This window comes from Glycine soja, chromosome 9 (assembly GCF_004193775.1).
Source record: "Glycine soja cultivar W05 chromosome 9, ASM419377v2, whole genome shotgun sequence".
NCBI lineage: Eukaryota > Viridiplantae > Streptophyta > Magnoliopsida > Fabales > Fabaceae > Glycine > Glycine soja.
In genome coordinates this window covers 601,031-625,327 of record NC_041010.1, presented here as the reverse complement: position 1 = coordinate 625,327, position 24,297 = coordinate 601,031, and the positions used below count along the sequence as shown (strand labels likewise).

Genomic DNA, 24,297 nt, shown 5'->3' with positions numbered 1-24,297 from the left:
TAGTGCACTTTATTTTTTAAAGTCCACTCTTCTCATTTTAGAGAAGACTCAAATCCTATTATTGAATATGAATTTGTAATGGATTATTAATTTCCTAACACGAGGTTATCGTATACAGTAATACAAATAATATTTTCTATAATTTATCATTTAAGTTTTAGACCAGACACAAAAAGTTTAACAAAAATCAAATATCCCCTCAACTATCTAGTCATTTGAATTCTTTCCTTTTCAATTCTATAATATTTTTTTCTCCTCTCTTTTTTTCAAAGCCTACTCTTTGCTTATTTTAAAGAAAAGAATAGTTTTAATTTTGATATCTAAAACAAACTTTTTTCTCTTTTTTTAAACCAAATAAAGGAAATATATCCTGTATATTTTTTCTTGAGGACAAAGATAATCCATTTAACCAAACATTGGGAGTGTTTCACGGAAACAATTAGCTGAGAGGTGACTGTTTTTATACGCATGTTTCATGCTTGTTTTAGAGCGAGTGGACTTCTATTCTATGTATAAGTCCTCCATGAAAACTTGAGCATACAAACAAACAAAGAACCTCTTGAGTTTACCTGCTACTACATAGTAGTCACTGACAATTAATGCTGCTTTTCTACATGCTTTACTAGACAATGTGCCATCTTTTCTATTCGACCAAACAATTGATCTGTATTTCTACTACAGAAAATATATATAATAAGCAATAATGGATATGTTTTCAATTTTTGTGAGTTGTTTTATTTTTATTTACAACATTTCCTAATAATTTATATTTTTTCCATCTATCTCTTTCATTATATTATATAATATTTCCTCTCATTTTTTTCAATTTTACATCTTTTCTTTTCATATTATATTGTCTAGTAGCTAATACGAAGGCATGGGCTTCAGAGTGACAGGAATTAGATTCATCAACTTTCGGTCTTGATTCACATGCAATGTTGATTTCTATAATGGCAGTGGCAGATTGTGTCTCATACTGTGCACGTAGAGATAATTAATTAACTTTCACAAGCGAGCCTAAGAGAGGCTAAATAGTTTTGTTAATAAAAAAACTTTATTAAGAGAAATTAGAAACCTCTAGAAAAGCAAATACAATCCGGGTTAGCCAATAAAGCATTAAAATTAAATAAAACAGGAAACAGTAAAAATATGAAAAGAATTATAGAGTTGATTTGATAATGGAAGGAACAGAGAAAAATTTAATAATTTCAAATTTTTATCACTAATAATTAATATTTATTTGATAAAAATATATAAAAAATGCGAATAAGAACTTGAATCTCCATGGGAGTCTTTTGCTAAAGCATGGAAGGTTAAACAGTTAGCAGAGAATTTAGAATACTAGAAAGGAATGTTGGAAAATAACACTAACACGAAGCTAAGCACGCCTGAATCGAACTCCCACAAATCTTTCTTTCTTTTCTGATGTCATTTCAATAAAGCGATATTGTTTGATTAGTGGAAAGAGGAAATTAAGGATAATTGATTAATTATTGTAACTTGGACTGAGTAGTTTGAAAGAATAAATAGGTGGGTCATTTCTGATTAGAACTCACATCGCTAGCTAGCAGCTGCAATTCCCCATCCAAGCTTTAGGTTGAATGGACTATCATGGTACTTTAGAAATTTTAAAGATTTAACAGGATTTTATTCCATTCTTTAGTCATCGTTTGTTGAACAGGTGAATGTCTTTCCAAATGTGAACTGCTAGTGAATACAAACAAGCCTTCGAAAATGAACAGGCATTCAGGCAATTGAAACAAGCTTGTCAACTATATATAATTTGTTCTTATTCAATATAGTTTATAAAATTTATTTAAAATTTAGAGTTTAAATGTAATAAAATGGATTTATCTATATGTCTAATATTAATAGTTTAATTTGTTTAATGGTTTATATTTTAAAAAAAATGATTATACAAAGGATAAAAAATTTTTCACAATCATTAAATCATAACATATTATGTATAGTAAGTTTGTTAACTTTTAAAATAATTATATTAAAATAATTTAATCAATCAATAATTTATGATTAAATATAACTATTTTTATATTTTCAGTGCATAAATATTCAACTCTTATATTTTTATGTTATTATTATCATTGTATATTGAATTTTAAAATTTTATTAAAAAATCTTATTAGGATAATGTTTAATTTATTAGAATGTAAATTACAGCTTGCAACTTAATATTTGAAGTCCCAATATATCAACATTTTTGTCTCAACAACTACATTGCATATTTGTTTATGAATGTATTTAATGAAAGAGTATCTTTCATTTGAGAGTAAAAAGAATAACTGATGACTATTAAATTTTATCATCAATAGTTGAGATTAAAAACAATCTAGTCAAGTGATTTTTAAAAAATACATGATTTCTTATATATAATTTTATGATTGGTATAGATTTTCTTTTGCTCACTCTCATAAAAATACCTTATTACTAGATATGTCTCCAACATCTATTATGGGTTTGTTTAGATAACCTTGACTATAAACACTTAAGGAAGAAGAAGATAAAAAGGAAAAAAAAAAACCTTGATTCAATCATCATAAACCTCTTTCCAACTAATTCCAATGAGAATGAAATCATATGCATGATGTATGGTGCTATTTCATGTCTAAATCATGCTAATAATATATGGATTCGGCATAGATATAACGCCTTTAACTTGGATTACGCAGTTTTTATGTATAGTTGCAGGAGATGATCACGCACCACATGTGGAAGCAGGATTATAAAATAAATGGCCACGTATATACCCAATGGTTTATGTCGTACTTTGTTTCTTGTTCAAAATTCCATGAATTTGTTCCTGTTTATCTGATTAGTGGATACCAATTTGAGACCTACAACAATCGGTTAGTGTTGTAATCATGGACACCCAAGACATTAATAAAAAGCATCATCAACAAATATCCTTTGGCGTGCAAGGAATTTTCATATTATTGGACTCTTCCCGAGAGTGGTATTGAGTATTGAATTTTCTTTCCCTTGTCATTGTAAATTATTAGGATTCCATATCATGCATTGTTTTCATTAATTCTATTTTATTTCCAACATAAATATTTAGTATTGGTTTGGTGACCGAAAAAAATACCCAATAGAGGAGCATTCTGGTGAAAACCAATTATCTGCACATGATATGCTGTTCACTAGTGGAGCCCTCTCAGCCTTTTGTAACCATGCCTTATTTCCTTTTCTCGCTCATTTCCATATATGTGGGCCTTTAACCAGAATATATGTGTTTTATAAAAGAAGTACATTTCTATATTGTCCTCTCCTGTGGTGATTCAGTGAATATATTCAGTAACAGGAAAAAATTTCCTTTCAAATAATGTGTAGAAAATTAAGTTGATACTCCTTAAACTAAGGTTCAATTATATGCTTAATTAATATTCTTTCTCTTTTTTAAGCTTACTAAGACTTCCTGATATATAACATCATAACATTGCGTATCTATCATGTTAACGCAAACATTTTTCTGATTTGTAACAAATATATCTCTTGATATATTAATTAATAAGAGAAGTTTATATCTGAGTAAAAAAGAAATTAATTGAGTATATTATCACTTAAGAATCATCATAAAAGTAAAGAGGATTCAAAGAAAACTAATTGAAGACATACATTAATCATCTTGTAGAAATTATATGTGCATATATATGATCTTCGATCACACTTTAAAGAATTTCATGGACGGGTAATTTATTCTGTTGAGCTGTAAGCTCTATCTATATTATCTTGATAATGATATATCAGTTTGAAGGTTTCGGTTGAATGATATGTGTATCACTAATATAAGATACAAAATTTTGTCTGGTGTTATTATTCCAAACGAAAGCTTATGCATTTAGTCATATTCATCCCTTTTGGAATCTATATGTTTCTATTTCATAAGTTAAAATCGCGCCACCCATTAATAGGAATATATTCAGATTTTGAAAGTGTGATAGGCATTCAAATTCGTACCCCGATTATGTCTGGAGTCTTAAAATTCTGAAAATTGTTTGTCATATCATATGAGAATCGAATCACGCATTTATAATGTTTTGAAGAGCTCCACTAGACATCCATAAACATACTCAATTTGATTTGCTGCCATCAAACAGTGGCCATTATAGGGAATATAATCATAAACACAATAAGGTTATTCTTTTGGAATATATACAGGACGTGAAATTATATATTTTGAAGCATCGAAACAGACTTTAATTTGCACTTAAAAACCAAACGACTTGAAACAGAAGATAAAAGTGATTCCCATAACTTCTAAACAAATCTAACACTTGTAACGAAGAATCCCAATTTGAATTATTTGAGAATGTCAATTTCTTACTTTGTGAAAGTTCGGTTATTAAGTGAAGGTTAATGAATAATATATTACATCATTATTCTGCAACTACATCTATGTAGTCCCTGTTTTCGTCTACCAAAAGTTATATAAATTGTAAACTACACTGCATATAATTTTAACAAAATATGAACTTAATTGAATTTTTAAATACTACTAAAAAAACACTTTTCACATACATTTTCATCTTATATCAGTTACTTCGAAATCGATATAAAATAAGTGAGACAATGATGGTTTTGTAATATCAAGATTGACATTTGAAGTACTAATTTACTAGATCGATTTTAAGATAACCTATGCAGAATGTGAACGTGTTTGCTATTTTTGAAAGGCTTGACAACTTTCTACATAAGTTGTACAAAGAAATAATTTAGAAAATACATTCCAGAATAATTGATTCTTCATATAACTGATATAAAATATTGATGTATTTTTCATCAACTCTTAAAATTTTTAATAAGACTTTGAAGATTGATTGTAATGAGAAGTAATATGAAAAAACACTTTATATCAATTCTTAGAATAAACAATCTCAAATTTCATTAAAAGTTTTTAAATTCAGTAAATACTCATATTTTCATTCTTATTCTAATTCTTAACGAGACATTCTCAAATAATAGACATTTAAAAAGAAGGAGAATTACAAATATATTTAAAAAAATGTTAACAACTTAACATACTTTAATATTCTCTTTTACATGTATTTATTGGTTGAAATTTATTTACAAAAATAAAAAAATTACCTAATTTTCACATTCTATTTTATGAATTTCTCTTATAATTATGTAATTTTTAATAAATTTTAATTGATATGAGAAAGTGGATTAAAATTGTGTTGCATGGTGTTGCATGGTTATGTGTATCAAAATTGTGTTGCAAAATTGTTATGTGTATCAAAATTGTGTTGCATGGTGTTCCTTTTTACTTCATTGGATCAATGACTTGTTATAGGTCGGATAGTAGTTATGATTTAACAATTTTTTCTAACAAATTTTAGTTACAATTGTGCCAACCGTTATATCATGCATGTATGATTACGTAACTCATGACTAGTTATGTTTTTTTTTTATTAATTAAAGCGTGTGATTGATTCTCTTATAAGAATTTCTCATTAGCAAAACACCATCCTGCTGATTGGAGGACATGCATATCTCTAGTCTGAACCTGCTTTACAAAGCAATCATTTACGCAGTTTTATATTACTTTGTAATGTTTATGGAAGAAAAGGCTAATTCATTGAAGAAATTTTCTTCCTCGTGGATGCATGTATTTTGTACTACGATATAGTTTCTAAAGAAGACAGACATGAAATGATTGCATCCAATGGCTAGAGCCTTAGGGCTAACATCAACAATTGGGTTGTATACAAAGAATGTTCAAATATAGCAAAAAGCTTTGTGGCCGCAGCATATATTAAAAGCTGATAGGGACTGTCGTGTGTACGAGTCACAGTCACTGTCTATATAGCATGCAATTAATGACCCAAAGTTTTGGAGCTCTTGTGCATGCGAAATATTAAGATAAATAACTTGTTTTTTTTTTCCCTATTATTGATATATAAGATTTACTAACTTTATTCATAATTAATTTTTTTGAGAAAATCTGATTAGTCATTTTTATGGATTTTCTTCTCTCAATTAAATTTTTCTCATTTACAAGATTTGAACTCAAAATCTTATTTAGGACGAATAATTTGTTGGTAATAAATAGCTTGCTTGATATATAAGCGAGCGATTAGAGACATGCGCAAGTATTGAGAGAAAGAGACCTCACATTTGGGAGACCACATAATTGGAACAAAGAGCCAAAAGCCCTTTTTAACTTTCTGCAGTTCAACTTATGGCATGTTGCAGACTTACTACTGAGGACGCCCCGCTAAGGAGTAAAAATGTAAAATAATAATAATATAACCAAAATAATTGAAGACATTCACGTTCAAATGTATGCATTCTTTGCACCAACGGGGAAAGAGATATCTACTTTCAAACTCAACAGGGGGAATCATATACTTCTGCACACACTATCATGCTTTTCCACTTATGGTGCCTTTGTGTTTATCTGCTCCCAGTAAATTGCTATATAACTCAATTTTATAAAATATTACATTTTTATATTGAGGGGTGTTGATAAAATTTAGCATTTGTAAAAAATTATTAGCAATATAAGTTTTGTTATATTTGACACTTAATTCAATTAACGTCAGTTCCATATATTGCATAGAATTTGATATTGAATATATATTATGAGAAAAGGTTTATGTAGAAGAAAAATTCGTTGTTTTAATTTATTCTCATTTTCTGTCTTAAACTATCATTTATATATATTTGCTTCATCTAAGTTATGCATATCGGGTCCATTTCGAACTTCATATTAGTTTTCTATGAACTAAATTGATTGTATCGTGTAACCACGCAAGCTCATAAGTTTTGGTCCTATAATTTGTTTTTTTATAAGGTAAGACTATTTCGAATCAATTTTTACGTGTATATTAAGTCCCTTTCAAGACCATTAAAATGAAAATCTCTCATCATGCTGCATTTAGGGGAAAGAAACATAAATGGGCTTAGTTCACAAGTTCAAGGGTTATATTTGGATTTTTTTTAGATCACAAATACTTACTGCCGAAAGTGATCCTAAATTCGAAAGTGATCCTAAATTCCTAATTAATAGATAGTAAAACTCTCATTCAAATTTTTTTAGTTAATTTAGTTAGAATTTAAACTTAAAACTAGTAGTTAAATTGAAATAACTATTCGCACTCAATAGTTCTATTTGGATTAGTATTTGTTAATTGTTACCATCCAAATTCTAATTTATTGTGTCAACATGCTATATTTTATATTGAATAAGAATAGAAACAAGACAGAAAACGCATTTTGATTTTGGGATTCATTAGGTGAAAGAGTCTCAATAACTTAATATAATTTTTTTTACAAAAAAATGTATATTTAGTATATGTCTCTATTTAATAATGTAGCATAATTACATGTTCAATTAAAAATTTACTTAAATTTTAATTAACCACCATGTTAGATCCTTAAAAAAACTATATCTCCTGTAAAAAAAAACTATAACACATTGGTCATCCATAAAGAATAAAGATAGTCACATTGTATGATCCTTAAAAAAAATGATGATAAAAATTTAAATTAACAATATGATAATATTTTAAGTTCTTATATGACCTAGCAGATAATAATAAAAAAAATAGAATACTATTTTAATAACAACAACAATAAATTTAAAGGACCAGCAGGTTTTACTCAAAAAAAAGTTGCAGATTAATGAATTTTTAACTTAACAATAAACTACGGATAGCAAGTTAATTAGCTACTAACTCCCCTTAATTGTCTGCTGGGATTACTCAGCCTTGGCCCATGGCCCTTTTGTTGTTTCGAGAAGCAGTAGCATCTGTATCAACGCACCTTTTTCTCGGTCCAGATTGACGTATATCAAAAGGCTCTTGCTACTTAGACCTCATTTTCGCTAAGTACACCCCATACGCCCTCCCACCCCCCCCCCCCCCCTTCCATGACTGCCCATCATACTCTTTTCCCTTAAAAATGTACACCTCTTTTGCTTTCCAAAAATGTATTTCAGGAATTAAATATGCCTATTCTAAAAATATATCTCTAGAACTATAATTTATAGTTCCGAAGATACACTTCCAGAATGGTACATGTTATTCCAAAAAGATATTTCCAGTAATAACCAATCATACCTCAATCAAAGTACTTAAGAGTTGTTGAGGGTTGAGGCTTGAATCGTTGATGTAGACTTGGATTAGAAAATGAATGAACACACTTAAAGGAAAATGAAAATGGTGTATAATAAATGAAGTTAGTCATAAACATACCTTGAAACATATTGAAAAATGAAGGAAAATACAAAATATTATATGTTATTGATTAAAACACAGTATTATATATTGAATAAATGGTAAAAATGATTTAAAATTAGGATTTAAAGAATAGTAAAGATAGAATGAAAATAAGATTTTAGATAGGATTTAAAGAACTCCAATAATAGGATAAAAATAAGACTAATAAACATAGGTATAAGATAAGGATTTATCTTGTCAATGATTTTTCTTTTTTTTGTATTTCTCGTCAACAATCTCCATCCTAAGTGATATTTTATTAGAAAAACGTGTATATAATCCTAGAAGTATATCTCCAAAACTATAAATTAAAGTTATATATGTATAGAATAGGTATATTTAATTCTGAAAATAAATTTTTTGGAAAGCAAAAGGGATGTGCATCTTTAAGGGGAAAAAAGTATAATGGGTAATAGGGAGGCAGAAAGGGGGTACATAGGGTGTACTTATCAAAAGGAGGTGTAAATAACAATATCCATATCAAACCCATCTTAAAAGATTAGCATTGGGTGCTCACATTATAGCGATTGTTAGAGATACCCACTTGATCATTTATCTATAAGTAACTTGGTTTTTTTTTTTTTTTTTCTGCACCTCAGGAATTGTTTCTTGAATTTCTCATATTGTTTTTAGAATGATCATTTCGTAAGCAATGTGAAAAGTCTAGGAAATAATAATTCTTGGAATGCAAGAAACAATTGTCGTCACTTGCTCTAAATGACCAAACCAATGGAATTAGGGGATTTAAATCTTGCACCTCTAATAAATGTTTGAAAAGAATAAAATATCCCAGAACATCCCTCAGACTAATCACAACCCTAAGACCTATGGTGGCACCTCCCTGACAAGCATACTCTGTCATGACAGCACCTCCTTCACCCGTGATGGATGTGACCTTGTCCTCCACATCGTGAAACCTCCTTCACCCTCCCATTATATCAACGACATCATCCTCCACCACACAAACCCTTGCACCCTTCTCATGATGCCGCACCACCACCTTTCCCCTCCTTCCTTTGCGCGGCACCATCTATAGATTTCAAGTGTAGAGAGGGACATTTGTCATGGAACAATAAATATGGAATGACCATTCTAAAATAGTTTTGAATCACCCTATTTTAGAATGGTTATTGCGGAAGATAATTTTTATCTTTTTGAATGATCATTTCAAAATAGAAATAAGTACTTCCAAAAGGTAAAAATTGTTTTTTGAAATGACCATTCTGAAATAATTTTGTATGACCCTATTTTGGAATGATAATTTTGAAAGATATTTATTACCTTCAAGAATAATCATTCTATAATAAAAATAAGTGCTTCAAAATTAGTCTGGAAGGTAAAAATTACCTTCCGGAATTACTATTCCAAAATAGAAATAAATGCTAAAAAACTATTACCAATAAGAGTTGTTGATGAAAGAGTTATTTTTCTCTAATACAAATTGAGAAGTGAAAGATTTAAATGCCCTAAATTATTTGAACAAAGCCAATCCAATTTAATTTTCATTGAGTCGATGTTGGCCAATAAAAAAATAAATCATATATCCAAATAGCAGAAGCCTGGCTTAGATTTATTTTGAAAGAGTTTTTAATCTAAGTTGAGCTTCGGTTGATGAGATTTTAAACTACATAATCTAATTATTAATCCACTTATATATTATTGTACAATATAAATGCGCCGCAGGTTTGACATCAGTTTTCAATTCTTTTATCCTGAATTAAAAGAGGTGTCAAAATCTTTTAGATTAATACTGCATAGTTTGTAGTTAAACAATGGAAACCATGCTGCATGTCAAGGGCAGGAGATTTGAAGTTTGAAATTTTAGATGTTTAATTTGTGATTTTTCTCCTTCTATCATATTCAATGAGTCGGGAAATCAATCCACTCCCTCAAAAGTCCAAACAATCAAGAGAAACTAATTTTCATAAAATTTGACATAAACAATTAAATGATTGAAATTTGACGTAAACAATTAAATGGTTGAATTGATAGAATCATATTTTATAATCATTTTATATGAAGTTATTAGAGATATGTAATATTTGAGGTAAATTATTTGATCTCTCTTCACTTATGTGGAGCATACCAAATGAGTTTTTTTAACGTGAGAAACGAAAATTATAAACATTCATAATTAGTTCATATTTGAATTCAAATTCTCCTGCTGATAAGAAAATTAACGACTAGTAATCTTATTTACGTAAATTTAATCTTTATTTTTTTAACGTGAGAAAAATTGATTCAAACTAAAGTGATCTTGATAGCACTAATTAAATTTAATCTCCATAATTCATATATATAATTATATAACATGAATTTGTAATTCATATTTCTTATAACAAGAAAAGTTCTCACTTAATATAATCTTATATATATCACCTTTCAAATCAGACTCTTTTTATCTTGAGAATTGAGAAATATAAAAATACTAGTGTATAATGGGGTTATAAGAATGGTTTGGTTTAGTATTGAAGAGAAAAAAGAGGAAAGGAACCATGCGGAGTTCAAATTCCTTTACTAATAAAAAAAATTAATAACAATTGTTGTATGACTCGCATTTATAATTCTCATTTCTTAAAATAAGAAGAATTATCTATTTATATATGTGTGTGGAGTGTATCAGCTGAGAACTATTTTTTTATTAAAAAAATGAGAACTACAAATATATATACAGTATTAGATTATAGACATAAGTATAAATTTTACCATTCAAATTTTATTATAGGGAAAATAAAATTAAGGAAAAAATAAGATCTCCATATTGATGATGTGTGTTAATGATTCTTTATTGTGGGAGATGTATGCCAATGCTATATTGCTTGCCATGCATGATGAGGAGAACTGAATAAGCATCAAGTTGATACTTATAACTGATCACAGTTTCATTATTTATGAACCGAAGTTAACAATCCATTTCAGCCTGTGTACTTTGCACCATTCCAAGACCATCGATCTTCTAAACACCACCTTAGAGTTAAGTCCCAATATTGCATATACTAAGAAGTATTAAGGGTAGAGACTAGAGATTATCTGCTTGAAGCAAGATTTACATCGTCTTAATAGCAATAATCTGTTCATGCCAATGTTTTAAATCTTTGATCTTGATATGAATTTGACATACAGATAATCAATACTTTGCTGTCGGGAATGAGTTAGTCCTTAGAGTCGGTCTTTTGCCACCACAAAATGAGAAGCTGGACTAGAAAGACCATAATCTTTCTGATAAACACTGGCGGACACACCATCGAGGTTGTATTTCATGATGGGCCGTACAATGTGATTAAGAACTGGAATTGCACTGGCCGGGTTGATTGATGCAATCCACAATGGTGAAGGGAAATGCTGGACTGCCAATTAAGGTGATTTTCTTGACATTATCCTCAAACTTCATGTCTGTAAGTAATATGGAGGAGTGTTGAAACTTGAATATATACCTTGTATATATTGATTAATGCATGCTTCATTTCAGGTGTTCTGTGAAGAGGAGCTAGAAAGACTCCTTATGCTTCATTGAGGTGATTGTTCACAAGGATGACACCAGCAAAGAATTGTTTGAGTCATTTGAGATGTCCTTGTATAGGGAATTTACCTTTGTTAATGGCTTGAACCATTTATGCAAAACTGAGTACCCACTTGTTTTTGTAAATTCTTTCACTTTGAAATGTTTCTTATATAGTATTAATTAGTATATTTATTGACTATAATATATAATTAATTTAATAATATAATAATATTACTATATATTATTTTTGTTACATATATATAATATATTTATTGAATTTAATAATATAATATTAATATATGTATATTAAACGTATACCTTTTTTAATGAATTTATTTATATTAAAATATATTATGAAATAAAATATGATTATCATAAAATTTAACTATGAATTTATATATATATATATATATATATATATATATATCCAAAATTTGATTTACAGGTTTAAATTACCTTTAATCTATTTTTAAATAATTCTTAGTTTCAATTTTTTTAATTATAAACCATTTTTAGAACTGATTTTGGATTAAAAAATAGTTTTTAATACCAATTTTAGGCCAAATTTCACCTTATCCTCATAGAATCAGCGAAGGGAAATTACCAAAATCTATTTAATTAATTAGTTAGTATTAATTTAATTATAAATATTTAATCCTGTTTAAGGTTAGGGCTAGGGCCCAGGCCCATATGTCCGTGGAAGAAAAAAAACCCGGACGTGCTTTATAAGCTTCACGCAAACACGCGTGTGGTTGCCTCTATGAGATGAATTCTTTATTCATCATCAGCAAAATTTCGGTATATAAACCCTATAAGGCTGACCATGAACGTGTAACCAGAAATGAGTGATTGCTTCTATGAGATGGATTCTTTATTCATTTGAAAATTTAGGGTTTATAAACCGATGACCCTGACCTTGAAATTGGAAAAGTGCAGTTGTCCCTAGGAGATGCATTCTTTATTCATCAAGATATGTTAACTTTGAGCCGTAATTCGCCTAAATCAAGCTGTATGTTTAAATCTTTGTTGCATATTTTAAATCAAGCTGCATGTTTAAAGGTATAAAAACCAACCCTATAAGGATGACCCTGACCCTTAAAACGGAAAAGTGCAGCTGTCCCTATGAGATGGATTAATTCTTTATTCATCATTGGAAGAGATGATAATTTTGGGCCTTAATGACCCTAAATCAAGTTGCATGTTTAAATCTTTGTTCCAAGATTTCAAATCTGGATGGAATGGAATGCTTTCATGACCCTAATGAAAACTACAATATAAACTGTGCGTATTCATGATGGAAAACCAGCTGGATGGTAGGTATGATGGCCCTGAACGCATTTTCGATGTGAATTAAAAATCATGGTGTAAAAATTCAGTTGGTGTGCACCGTAGATGGAATTAATGAATTGCAGTCTGGAATTTGTATTCATTGTGTAAAATCTGGGTTGATTTTTTTATTCATGGTGTAAGTGATGTTATTTGCGCAGACTTTTGTACCAAAATTAAATTGTTTCAATGGCAACTGAGAAATAACTAATTAGTTGAATTGCATAATGAAAACCAAGTCAATTCTTCTTATGTTGTTGCCAAAGTCACTTCTAAGTGCTATTTTTCTGTTCTCTCTCATTGTCAAGAGGGAACAATGAATTGTACATTACACCGTGTTTGATAGACGTAATGTTCCAAGTGGCAAAGGTACAAGACACAATGTTCTCGAGTGTTTTGTTTAGACATGGTTGGTGATTACAAGTAGTTTTAACAGATTTACCTGGTACCCCAGGTTTGTGTTATCTGAGAACTTGGTGCATCTTCCTGAAAATATTTTCATTATATTTGTTACGTAGGACTCTCAAAACAAATTGTACCTGGGACCTTGCACTTTTATTGTCAAATACTGGTTCATGGAAGTGTATATTCTTTGAATTTGATGTAAACTACTTTTAAAGACTCCTTCCCTGCATTGTCAGAACTGCGGGATATCTGATAACTTGGTTTATTATGACTTAAAATTGTACTAAGGATCTTGCAGTTTTATGATCATATTTGTTGTATAACTGTTTTGAATTTGATGTGGGTGGTGGCTTTTAAAAACTTTAATTGCTGTTCTAACTCAGAATTTTCCTACTAGTCCCCTACAGCTTCTGCATACATTTCAAGTCGCAGAGAGTATAGAGAAACCTTCACTTGCAGTTACTTTTTAGTTTATAGTATTTATAATGTTCCTCCATCCAATCTCTGTGAAATAGAGTAATGGCTGAAGGAGATTGTAAAAAATAAATAAATCCACAAGGAGTATTTAGTAGTTCTATTATGATTTGGCCGTTATAAAATGGCTGCCATGCCAAATTCTAATGGCACTACCATTTTCAACAAGCCTTTCCTTTTTCTTCATGCTTTTCTTTGGAAATCTATGGAACCAGGCTTTTCCAGCATGAATACCTATTCCTACTCTTTTATTGCATTAATAAAGTCTAAAATTGGGAAGAAGACTCCCTTAAGCTCCTTAGCCCAATTGTGGTTTTTATGTAGTCTCAATGGGATGCTTGTGTTAATTTGAATTGGGCAATACAAAAAGGTTTTTTTTTTTTTATTTCAATGCATTCTATGTTTCAAGTGATTCTCTCTTTAGCCACAATTTTACACGAAAAAATTTGTCTTTTAATCAAAGATACTTTCTTGGTAAGTCTTAACAATGCATGTTAATAATTTCAAATATATGAGCATAAACTTGTTAAATGCTTCTTCAACTTAAGATTCTTGGAGTACAAGTGTGAGGTGAAATTTCATATTAGGTAGAAGTGAAAAAGTTGAATATCGTATAAGTGAGAAAAAATTCATAAACCCGAATTTTAAGATTGAGTTAAAGTGTAATGTAAGTTTCCTTATGTGGTTGTTCATTACTCATTAGTGTAAATTTCTCCTGTGTTTATCCTAACAAGGATGGCATTATTTTCTTTCACATTCACTCTTTAACACAAACTACCAAAGCCAAAAATTATCTATTGATAAAGTTTAGTAAGCATGAGTAGCGATTGCGTTTACTCATAGTTGTATCATGTGCAATTGTTTGGTAGAAGGCTTCTGCTAATGAAGAGATAGGCTAATATCAACTTTACTGGTTTGTTTAGCTTGGGCAATAGCTTTACTGTCTTAACACAATAGTGACCATTAACCAAGCATTGCATGGTAAGTCTAATTTGTGTTACTTTGAAGTTAATTGCTTGAAGCACCAAATTAGCATAATGAACCAAACATTGCATGGTTCGTCTAATTTGTGTTACTTTGAAACTAATTAATTGAAGCACCAAATTAGCATATTGAACCACTGTTTGCAGCTGAAGTGATGTCTCTAATATTTATAGAAGTAAAGCACTACTTTCGTCTCTAAAAGAATTCTACCAATTTTCACATTAGTCTCTCTGGACTTGCTCAACCCAATGATGTCCCTAAATCTGTTGAGCAAGTTATTCCCTGAGTTAAGTTCTGTCCATTTTAATTAGCACAAGTGTCAATTTGGCACGTTAAGTAGCTAACATAGCACTGATCACCTGTAGGTGTGGTAGGAAATTAGCATTTGGTCAATCCTTTGCAGAGAAACCCTTTCAGTAATTTCACTATTTCTGAGATGGCCTCTGTTGACAATTATGTGTGGCAATGTTGTTGGCTTTGATTGCCCAACTTTTTTGTGTTTCTACAGTCACTGTGATCAAGGATATTGTTTTTTTTTTCTTTTTTCTTGAATCAGATATGGTAATGAAATATAAAGTGAACTGCTGCTTTTACACTGCGATTGTAATTTGTAATTGCTAAAGTTAGAAATCAATGGCAGTTATGAAGTTACTATAAATTCCTGTTATCCATTACTGTAAGATTGTGGCTTATTTTTGCCTTCAAATAAGAACATTTATTTTTTGTACTTGTTATTCTTCAAAAATGAAGACACGACATATGCAACTGGCTTATGTTAAAATGTTCAAATTCAATTCATTTAAAACAAGCTGAAATTGTCAACTCTATTAAGCTGCAAGTTGGCTTACAAACTAGCTAACTCATTGCTAATTCTGTTTATAACAAGACAAGTCTTTTCTATATTTCTTCAACATTTGCTTCGCAGGTTTTTAAATTATTTCTCTGACTGAAAATTTTCATTTTCAAGAACCAAACAACTTCCAACTATCACAGGGTTCCTATCCACGAAATGTTGAATTAATAAGAAGACATTCCTATATACATCATTAGATTATAGACTGAAGTATAAATTTTACCCTTTCATCATAGTGAGAATAAAATTAAGAAAGAAAAAAAATGATATCCACAAATTTCTATAATTTTCAATAAATTTAATTAATAATTGTTTTCTTCTTTGACTACTATGTTTGCCTAAATTAGAAAATTGGCGTACGAAAATGAACCCGCTTTCTTCCTCGATAAGACTTACAGAAATGTTTATTTTCTATTTTTGAAAAAAAAACACTTTTAAAAATAAAATATTTAATAAGACCAATTTATAAAATTAATTTTAAAGATAATATCTCTCTTTCAGTTTCTAATATTTTAAAACTAAAATATATCCCTTAATTGTTTGGACAAAATTGATTTTTTTTTTTTTACTTTTAATTCTCTGTTGTGATTGTTCTTATATCACAATTTTTCCTACTCTTACTCTCTAAAAAACAATTTTTAAAAATTATTAGTATTTTTTAAAATATTTTAAAAACTAAACAAAAATACAACTAAACACACCCTGAATTTCCTAAGTTATACCATATTAGAATATACAATGGCATTTTGTCTCTGTTTTTTTATAGATAAATGCCATATTTTTTTTTCTTTGATCAACATTTCATTGCAATTAATTAAACACCAACGAGTTGAAGAGTCATTGTATCACAATAATATTTGAGGAACCAGTCTGGTAACAATGCTTATAGAAATAATATCCTTAAAAACTAAAATGAAAAACTGACAATACCAAGACTCAAGTGAAGACTGAAGATCTTCCACAAGTTAAACTAGCGCATGGTCGAACAAATTTGTACTGTATTCAAATAAATATATAACAAAGATCATAAAAATATTTTAAAAAATGAATTTGGCTGGAAAAAAAAAGTCCTACATAAAAACAAAAAAAGAGAAACAAAATAATGGAGCCGACTTTGTTGAATGTTGTCTGGTGTAAAGTCACAGGCATATAGTAGTATATAGTACATACAAGAGAGAAACATTTAGCGCGGTAACAAATACATGATGAGATTCATAGTATGATACTATTACACATGCGGAGGGATGAAGTGGTTGGTTCTGGATCAAGAATAATAAAAAGTAGTTAGAAGAAATTCTAGAAAATGTCGAGAATCTCGAGGATGGAGCGATTGCAAAGGGGACAAGAGCCTCGATTAAGCCACAGTTCCCTGGAACACACCCTGCAAAAAGTGTGTCCACATGGGATGAACGCTGCGCCTTTCTTCCTTCCCATGCACACGCAGCACACCGAATCATTCCCCACAACATTCTCCTCTTTCTCTTTCTCCTTCTCCTTCTCCGCCTCGGTCTCCTCCAGCAGCCTCATCAGCGACACCCTCCACGGCGTCCCCGGCGCTCTCACTGCCTCCTCCTGCGGCCCCCGGAGCTGCCTCTCCGCCGCTAACGCCGCCGCGAGATTCATACCCGAACCCAAACCTGCTGGACCCACGCACTCTGGATCCGTTTCCTGCTGTTGCTGTTCTCCTTGGGTGACACTTAGCGCGTCGGAACGGAAGCCCCAGGTGGCCCCACAGCACCCCATGCCGATGAATCCGAAGCGCTCCTTGAAGCTGCGCCTCCTGCGGGTCCCACTATCAACGCCGTCCATTTGCTCCGTCAACAAACCCAGAATGGTACTCCTCCTGGGCTCCCTCTGAGTCCGCAACACGGCGCCGAGTTGACTCATATCGAAGAGGAGTAGGACATTGAAGAAGTGAGTAGTGGTAGGCTAGGGCCACGGAGATCTCGTGAGGTGGAAGAGCATTTAAAATTGGATAGGAATAGTTGCCAAATGGAATGCAATGGGGTTTTCTTTAACTAATACTAATACTAGTGTCCATTGCAACCTCCCTTATTTACTCCAGAATAGAAGAAGAAGATCCAAGAAACCTAGTTCCTTTACAGACTGTGATGCTTCTTTATAGTCTCGTAATTTGAGTAACACTCTCTCACGCATACAATAATTCTCCTTTTTCTTTTCTTTTTTCCCCTCAAAAGCAATTTACTCCATATTTATTTCAACAGTTTTGCTAACCAAGCTAAACATCATCATATATTAATATTAGTAAGTACAATACTAAGTTGTAACTAAATCGAACACGTATCAGTGTTCTGTTGGCCGGATTTACAACTAAAGTCAAAAGCCGTTGAAGCCGGCACGGCAACCAAGATTTTGGCCAAATGACTTTGCCGTTAATGCAACCTTTAAATTACATTTTTCATCCTTATAATGCTAAGTATTATACTACTCCTACGTCTCTCATTTAAGACTCTTAATCTAAAATAAAATTTCCATGTTCTGATCTTTATTTAAAATTCATCTAACATGTTTAATCTTCAGTGACCATTATAACCCTTCAAAGCAACACATGTAAACATTGCAACATTTTTAAGCATTAGTATTAACTTTAGAGACCAATGGAGTTTAGCACGATTAGTTAAATAGGGTATATGACTGTTGTAAATATCCTGATACCGTTCAATTTTTATTTGTATAAAAAAAGTTCTAACTTTAGAGAAGTCAAATATAACTGAAATTCTTTATTTTTATCCAATCTTTCTTTCTTCCTTTCTTTTTTTGAAGAAATTCTTATCCAATCTTAGGAATCCATAACTGCACCAAATGTCAGCTAAACCAAGATTAGGTTAGAAGATGCTACTACAACGCCTGCCGATCTTCATTAATTAGTTGCACCAATGTTACTACTTATATAATATTCATAACGTTTAAAAAAAAAAACACTCAACTCCCTCACAACACACAATTTCTACGATGGCACAAAGTATATAGAATATTAGAATACCCCCGTTAACTAGGAAGAGCTTAAAATGTCAATTAAGACTGCATGGCATTTGCACCAATTCGCTTGGGCTGAATTAATTATAAACTAATTTACAGCAAATTAAGTATAGTTTATCTCAATAAACTATAGACTTTACTTTACCCAAGCTACATGATATCTAAAGAAGTGGGTATTATATGATCGAAGTATAAAAATATGTAACTTTCCACCAAGTAATTTAAGAATATTGATTAAGAATAATTAAATGTGTTTAGTTGAGATTAATTGTTTTTAACAATTTCTTTAATTTTTTGAGAAAAATTATGTTTGGAAAATTATTATTAAAATGATCGTTAATAAAAGTAGTACTACTTCTTAATTCATTCTTTCAGTAATGAGAAATTTAATTAGGGATGATTTAGCTTAATTTTTTTTTTCTTTTTCTATCTTTTAATTATAAAAATATCATTTTTTATTTATTTTTATTTTTAAAAGTTTGTGCGTAGAAAATAATTAAATCAATGTGTAAAAATGTAAGTTCACACGGAGAGTGTAAGACGTTATCTGTTGAGCTACTTAAACCTTAAAAACAACTAATTATACATATCGCTATCTTGCCGGACCGGAAAACTTTATGCATCACCATTCACCAGTTCGGAGATAGGATGAAATATGAATAACAAAATTAGGTGAGCAGAAAAATAAAAAGAGAATAGAAGAAATAGCATTAAACTATAACATTTGATAAAGGAAGAAGTAAAAGAAGGACTGAAGTTGATAATAATAGAGAAAGGAGGAACAAAGTGACAAACAGAACTGTGGTTTGGTATGTGTGGGACTGGTAACCTCCTGGTCACAGCAATTATTTTGTGGAGATTCTGCTAAGAATTCAGACCTAAATTAAAGGAGCCACGTTGTGGTCATCATGATCATAATCATCCTCCGTGATTAAAGCAATAATAAATTTATAAAAACTTTTTTTTAAGAAAAAAATATTGGAGAGGATTAAGGATTTTGAAAATTGATTTGAACTAAATAATGGTAATGATATTTCTTTGATTGTTAATTTGAATCATGATAACATTGTATATTCCTCATGCAGCAATTTCAAACAATGATTGGCGTTTGTTAGTAAATGGAGTCCAACCAATCAATACGCGGCCTTTACGTGGATGCCATTTGATATGACTCCAAAAAAACAAATCTGCCGCGTCCAAACCTGCAACTGCAAGGATGATAAATTCTTTAGTATTCTAATCTTACCAGCTTGGGTTACATGTGCAACGCACGGATTTAAGTAGGTACGGAATGAAGTTATATACTAAATTTAAAAACAATTAAAATATGACTAATATTTAAATTAGTTTAAATAGTTTAGTTATGAAAAAAAAAGTTTTGGTTATATAACTTTTTTAATAGATTATTACTTAGCTGAAAAGACACTATAAAAGAAAAAAGTGTAATATAGTGAAATTATTATAACAATTAGAGAAAGGTGTAAAAGAATTGTAAGAAAGTGCATTTTTTTAGTAATTTAGACATTAATGTATTTTATGCAAAAAAAAATATATTTTTTCATATTATATTTATTTATAATTTAATTTTTAGTTAATTATAAATATAAATATCAATAAATTGAGTGATACCAAACTCGATCTCTTTAAATAATTTCTCATGTTTAAGTTTAACAAATAGATTTTTTTATAAAAATTAATCATCAACAAAATTGATAGATATATATATTCTGCACTAACATTATGTTGATAAAAAAAATTAATCTATTACATATAGATATTAATGTGGAAAAGTAAATTCGTATTTATAGAGGCGAAAGAAAATTTTCAATAAAAAAAATGTTTTAAAAAAATAGTAAATAAGAAAGAAAGAGTAATTAATTAGCCTAAAAATATTTACCTGAAACATAGAAATGATATTGTTTTAAGAGTTAAGAGTGATGAAATATAGACATCTTTATATTATACAATTTTTTTATGAGTATGAAAGGAAACGCAACAGAAGCTAAGCTAAAAAAGCTTAGCTCTAAGGGAAACAGAACCCATGGCATCTTCTGTAGGCAATTGATGCTGTAAGGTTGCCAGATCCAGTTTTATGCCTGCACATGCATTGTATCGAAGCTTGAGGCCTTAAGTTTCCCTCCTAATATAAAATCAGTTTTGTGTTCCAATTCCAAGTATTACCAAGCTTTCATGTTGTAAAAGAGGTACAATCTTATTTACTGGTACTTTCTCCTATTACCTCACTTAAAAAATTAAGAGGCTAGATAATGGTCTGAAAAAGTTCGAGATACAGACAAATGACAACATAGAAAACCTTTTAGGTTGAAGAGAATCACATATTGCTATAGCCCACATTTGACTTGAGGATAAATATATAATTGTATACTTCTCTGAAACCAGAACTTATATGTCTTCTAGTTTCCATTTATTTTCTATTTTTTTTATTTCCTCCTTCCTGTTTTCAAATTCTTGTTTGATTCTTGAAAACTGAGCCGAATAAGAAGACCTTGAAGACTGATGTGATGCGAATTGAAATGCATCACCATGCCATGATAAAGACCAAGTAGGAAATTTTATTCTTGATTAGCAAAAACAAAGCACCCTAATTTTATTCTTGATTGATTTTGGTATTAACAAAAGGAATTGACAAAAGAAAGCATTGGATGTGATTGGCAAACCAGATGTGACAAAGATAATTTGCATCTATTCTGGAGTGCCTTTGAAAGGGGATTTGGCTCTTCTAAAGGAGGGTGCAGTACTTCATATGATAAAGTGCAATATTAACTACAAATTAGGAAATTAATGGTTGTGATTATGGTTAATTTTTTTAAAGGAAAGAGTAGTAGAAAGATTGTGGACATAAGAATGAGACTTCTTGTGTAAATATGAGTGCCAAATTTTGGCTGCATTTTTTGGCACCTGCTGGATTCCTATGCCTCATTAGGGTGCTTTGTTTTGGTGAATTAATGCTGCTCCGCATCATGATGTAGATATGAAACCAAGGAAATTGCTGAGATGATAAGCATTCTTGCTTGTACCAATGTGACTGAAATGGCCACCCAATATTGGAGTGGAGTGAACTCTGTTTTTGTACATGAGAATGTACATATCAGACTCTATATTTCATCTTTCAGACTTTAAATGTGTGCGTATATGCAGATTATCTAACCTTCATGCTAAACGATTTATTCAGGCATGCATGCATGTTTGTGCTTCGATTTAACTTTCTTCGTTTGTTTGCAACATTTTGATTTTGCTAATACATGCCTATGCAATTATTTTTCTTTGGAAATAGTTATTCTTTACAGGTTTTACAACAATTATAACATTAGGTAAAAGGTCTATACAGAAGGAGGAAGGTAAACAAGGCCTCAACCTACAGAATTCGTGGATGTTGCAGGCTCTAATTTTGTCAGGAACAAAGATCTTGACGTTGAAGTCTCATATGAACAACATCCAACAACGTTGAAGTCTTCAACCACCTTGAACAAGTCAAAGAAAACAAGAGCAAGTAGACCAATTTCTGACTATTGGATTACAAGTATAAGATAAAGTCTCACAGATGTAAAGATGAGAAGGTTGAACACTATATAAGTAAAAGCAAAACATATAAACCTGAATCTTAAAATGTGGTATCAAATTCACTTATATGATTATTTATAGTCCATTGATGTAAATCCCCCTGATGTTCACTTATGTGATGAATCTACAAATTGAAGCTTCCACAATCAAATGTCACAAAATAGACAATTCGATATAAGTAAAATTAACACGAAGGCCCGTTTCAATAAACAAAATGTCACACATAAGCAGAAAAAAGATGATGGTTAACACTCCAAGAAGGCAAGAACAAATAGTTGTAAACTTGTATTTGATTTTATCAATTAATCTGCTAAGACAAATAGATACCCCTACACCTTATTGGGTTGACCCTGCAAACATGCATGCATTTACATTGCATGTTGTCCCCATAAATTGCCTTAATCAGTAAACTTATTTGTGGCTAGGACTGCGATATATCTAAGCAACGAAATTTTGCGGTTAAGAGCAGAAACTGCAGGGTTAACAATATGTGCAGCAGCCAGTGCTCTCTTATAGGCATCAGAATCATCACCAGCAAGATGTGCATCGTAGTTAGAATATATAGGTTCATCTTTCGACTCACCCAGAGCACTTCTGAACGATCCAACCACCCCAACATAAAGAAAGTGGAGATGCAAAGACGATGTGTATCTTTTCTCCTTCCCCTTCTATTTTTCTTTCTCTCTCTCTTTTCTTGTTGACCGTCCCCTTATTGTTCCGGCTGGTTCAGTGGTGCCGTCATGGTTTTTCTATTTTTTTATGTTTGGTTCTGAAAATGTGCCGGCGGTCTCTCACCGCCGTCGATCTCGATGTCGTTGTTCTTACGTGAAACCGTGAATGAATGATGAAACTTTGTTGCTGGGAGTATTCTCTGAACGATTTGATCCATGTGTTTCTTATGAAAAGAAATTTCTGGCGGTTTTTAGCCTCCAGAAAACGTGTCACAAAAACACGTATCAGTCCCAGATGATTCCACATCATTAAAGGAGAGACTAAACACGATCATGAAAAAAAATTCAGGAACTATGACTGACTGATCAATTTTTTGATTAAGGATTAAAAATAAAAAATTACAAAATTCAGAAATAAAAAACATAATTAATCCTTATAGATATATTGATGATAACACGTAGACACGAGCATAATATAATGTGTGAATATAATGAGAACATGACAAATGTTGGAATTCTCAAGAGAAACAAAGGCCTATGCTTAAGCTCGAAAAACAACAAACAGATGGAAGAAGATTCTAGAGTTGTCACGATGCCATTAGGAATTTGCATATTCAGATTCTCAGAAAAGGGTAACTGATTGCGTGCCTCACACATTGAATTTTCATGTCGCAAATTCAAAGCCTCAAATATCAGCCCGTTCTACTGCTAGACACTGATATGACCGCTAAAACTCAAAAGATTCTACTCTATTACACGTCTCTCCTATCTATCTCATTTGATTCCCGTTTTTCTCTTAAAAACCGGCATTGCCATTCTCCAAACTTATCAGAAAATTAAACAAATTATCTGATTTATATATTAAAAAATTTAATTACTTCTTCTTCTGCCTCATTATAATTCTTATCTTAAATTATTTTACACAGATAAAAAAACTAATAATTAAATGAAAAATAATTATAATTTTATAAAATTAACACTATTATTATTAATTCATTTTTAATATTTTTACCCCTCATTAATATTGTAATGGATATAAATAAAAAATAATTAATATTACATTAAAAAAAATTAAAATTACAGTTATTTCCCTACAGCCTACAGGTCTTTATGAATCAAATTAAAACTTATTTATGAATGTCACAAAGGCACTTAAATTTTAGTTGAAACTAATTTAACTAATTAATTAATATTAATATAATAAATAAATGCAAGGAGAATAATGTCTTTCCGGCGAAGACCACACTTTTTTTCATTTTA

At 30.6% G+C, this 24,297-nt stretch overlaps 1 protein-coding gene across 1 annotated transcript; it reads right to left on the bottom strand.

Moving 5' to 3' along the window:
• Window positions 1-16,874: 16,874 nt before the first annotated feature.
• On the bottom strand, window positions 16,875-18,104 carry LOC114425927 (death-associated inhibitor of apoptosis 1-like). The gene has a single exon (XM_028392906.1). The coding sequence runs from the start codon at window positions 17,669-17,671 to the stop codon at window positions 17,081-17,083; it is 591 nt and encodes a 196-aa protein (XP_028248707.1). The 5' UTR covers window positions 17,672-18,104; the 3' UTR covers window positions 16,875-17,080.
• Window positions 18,105-24,297: the final 6,193 nt, after the last annotated feature.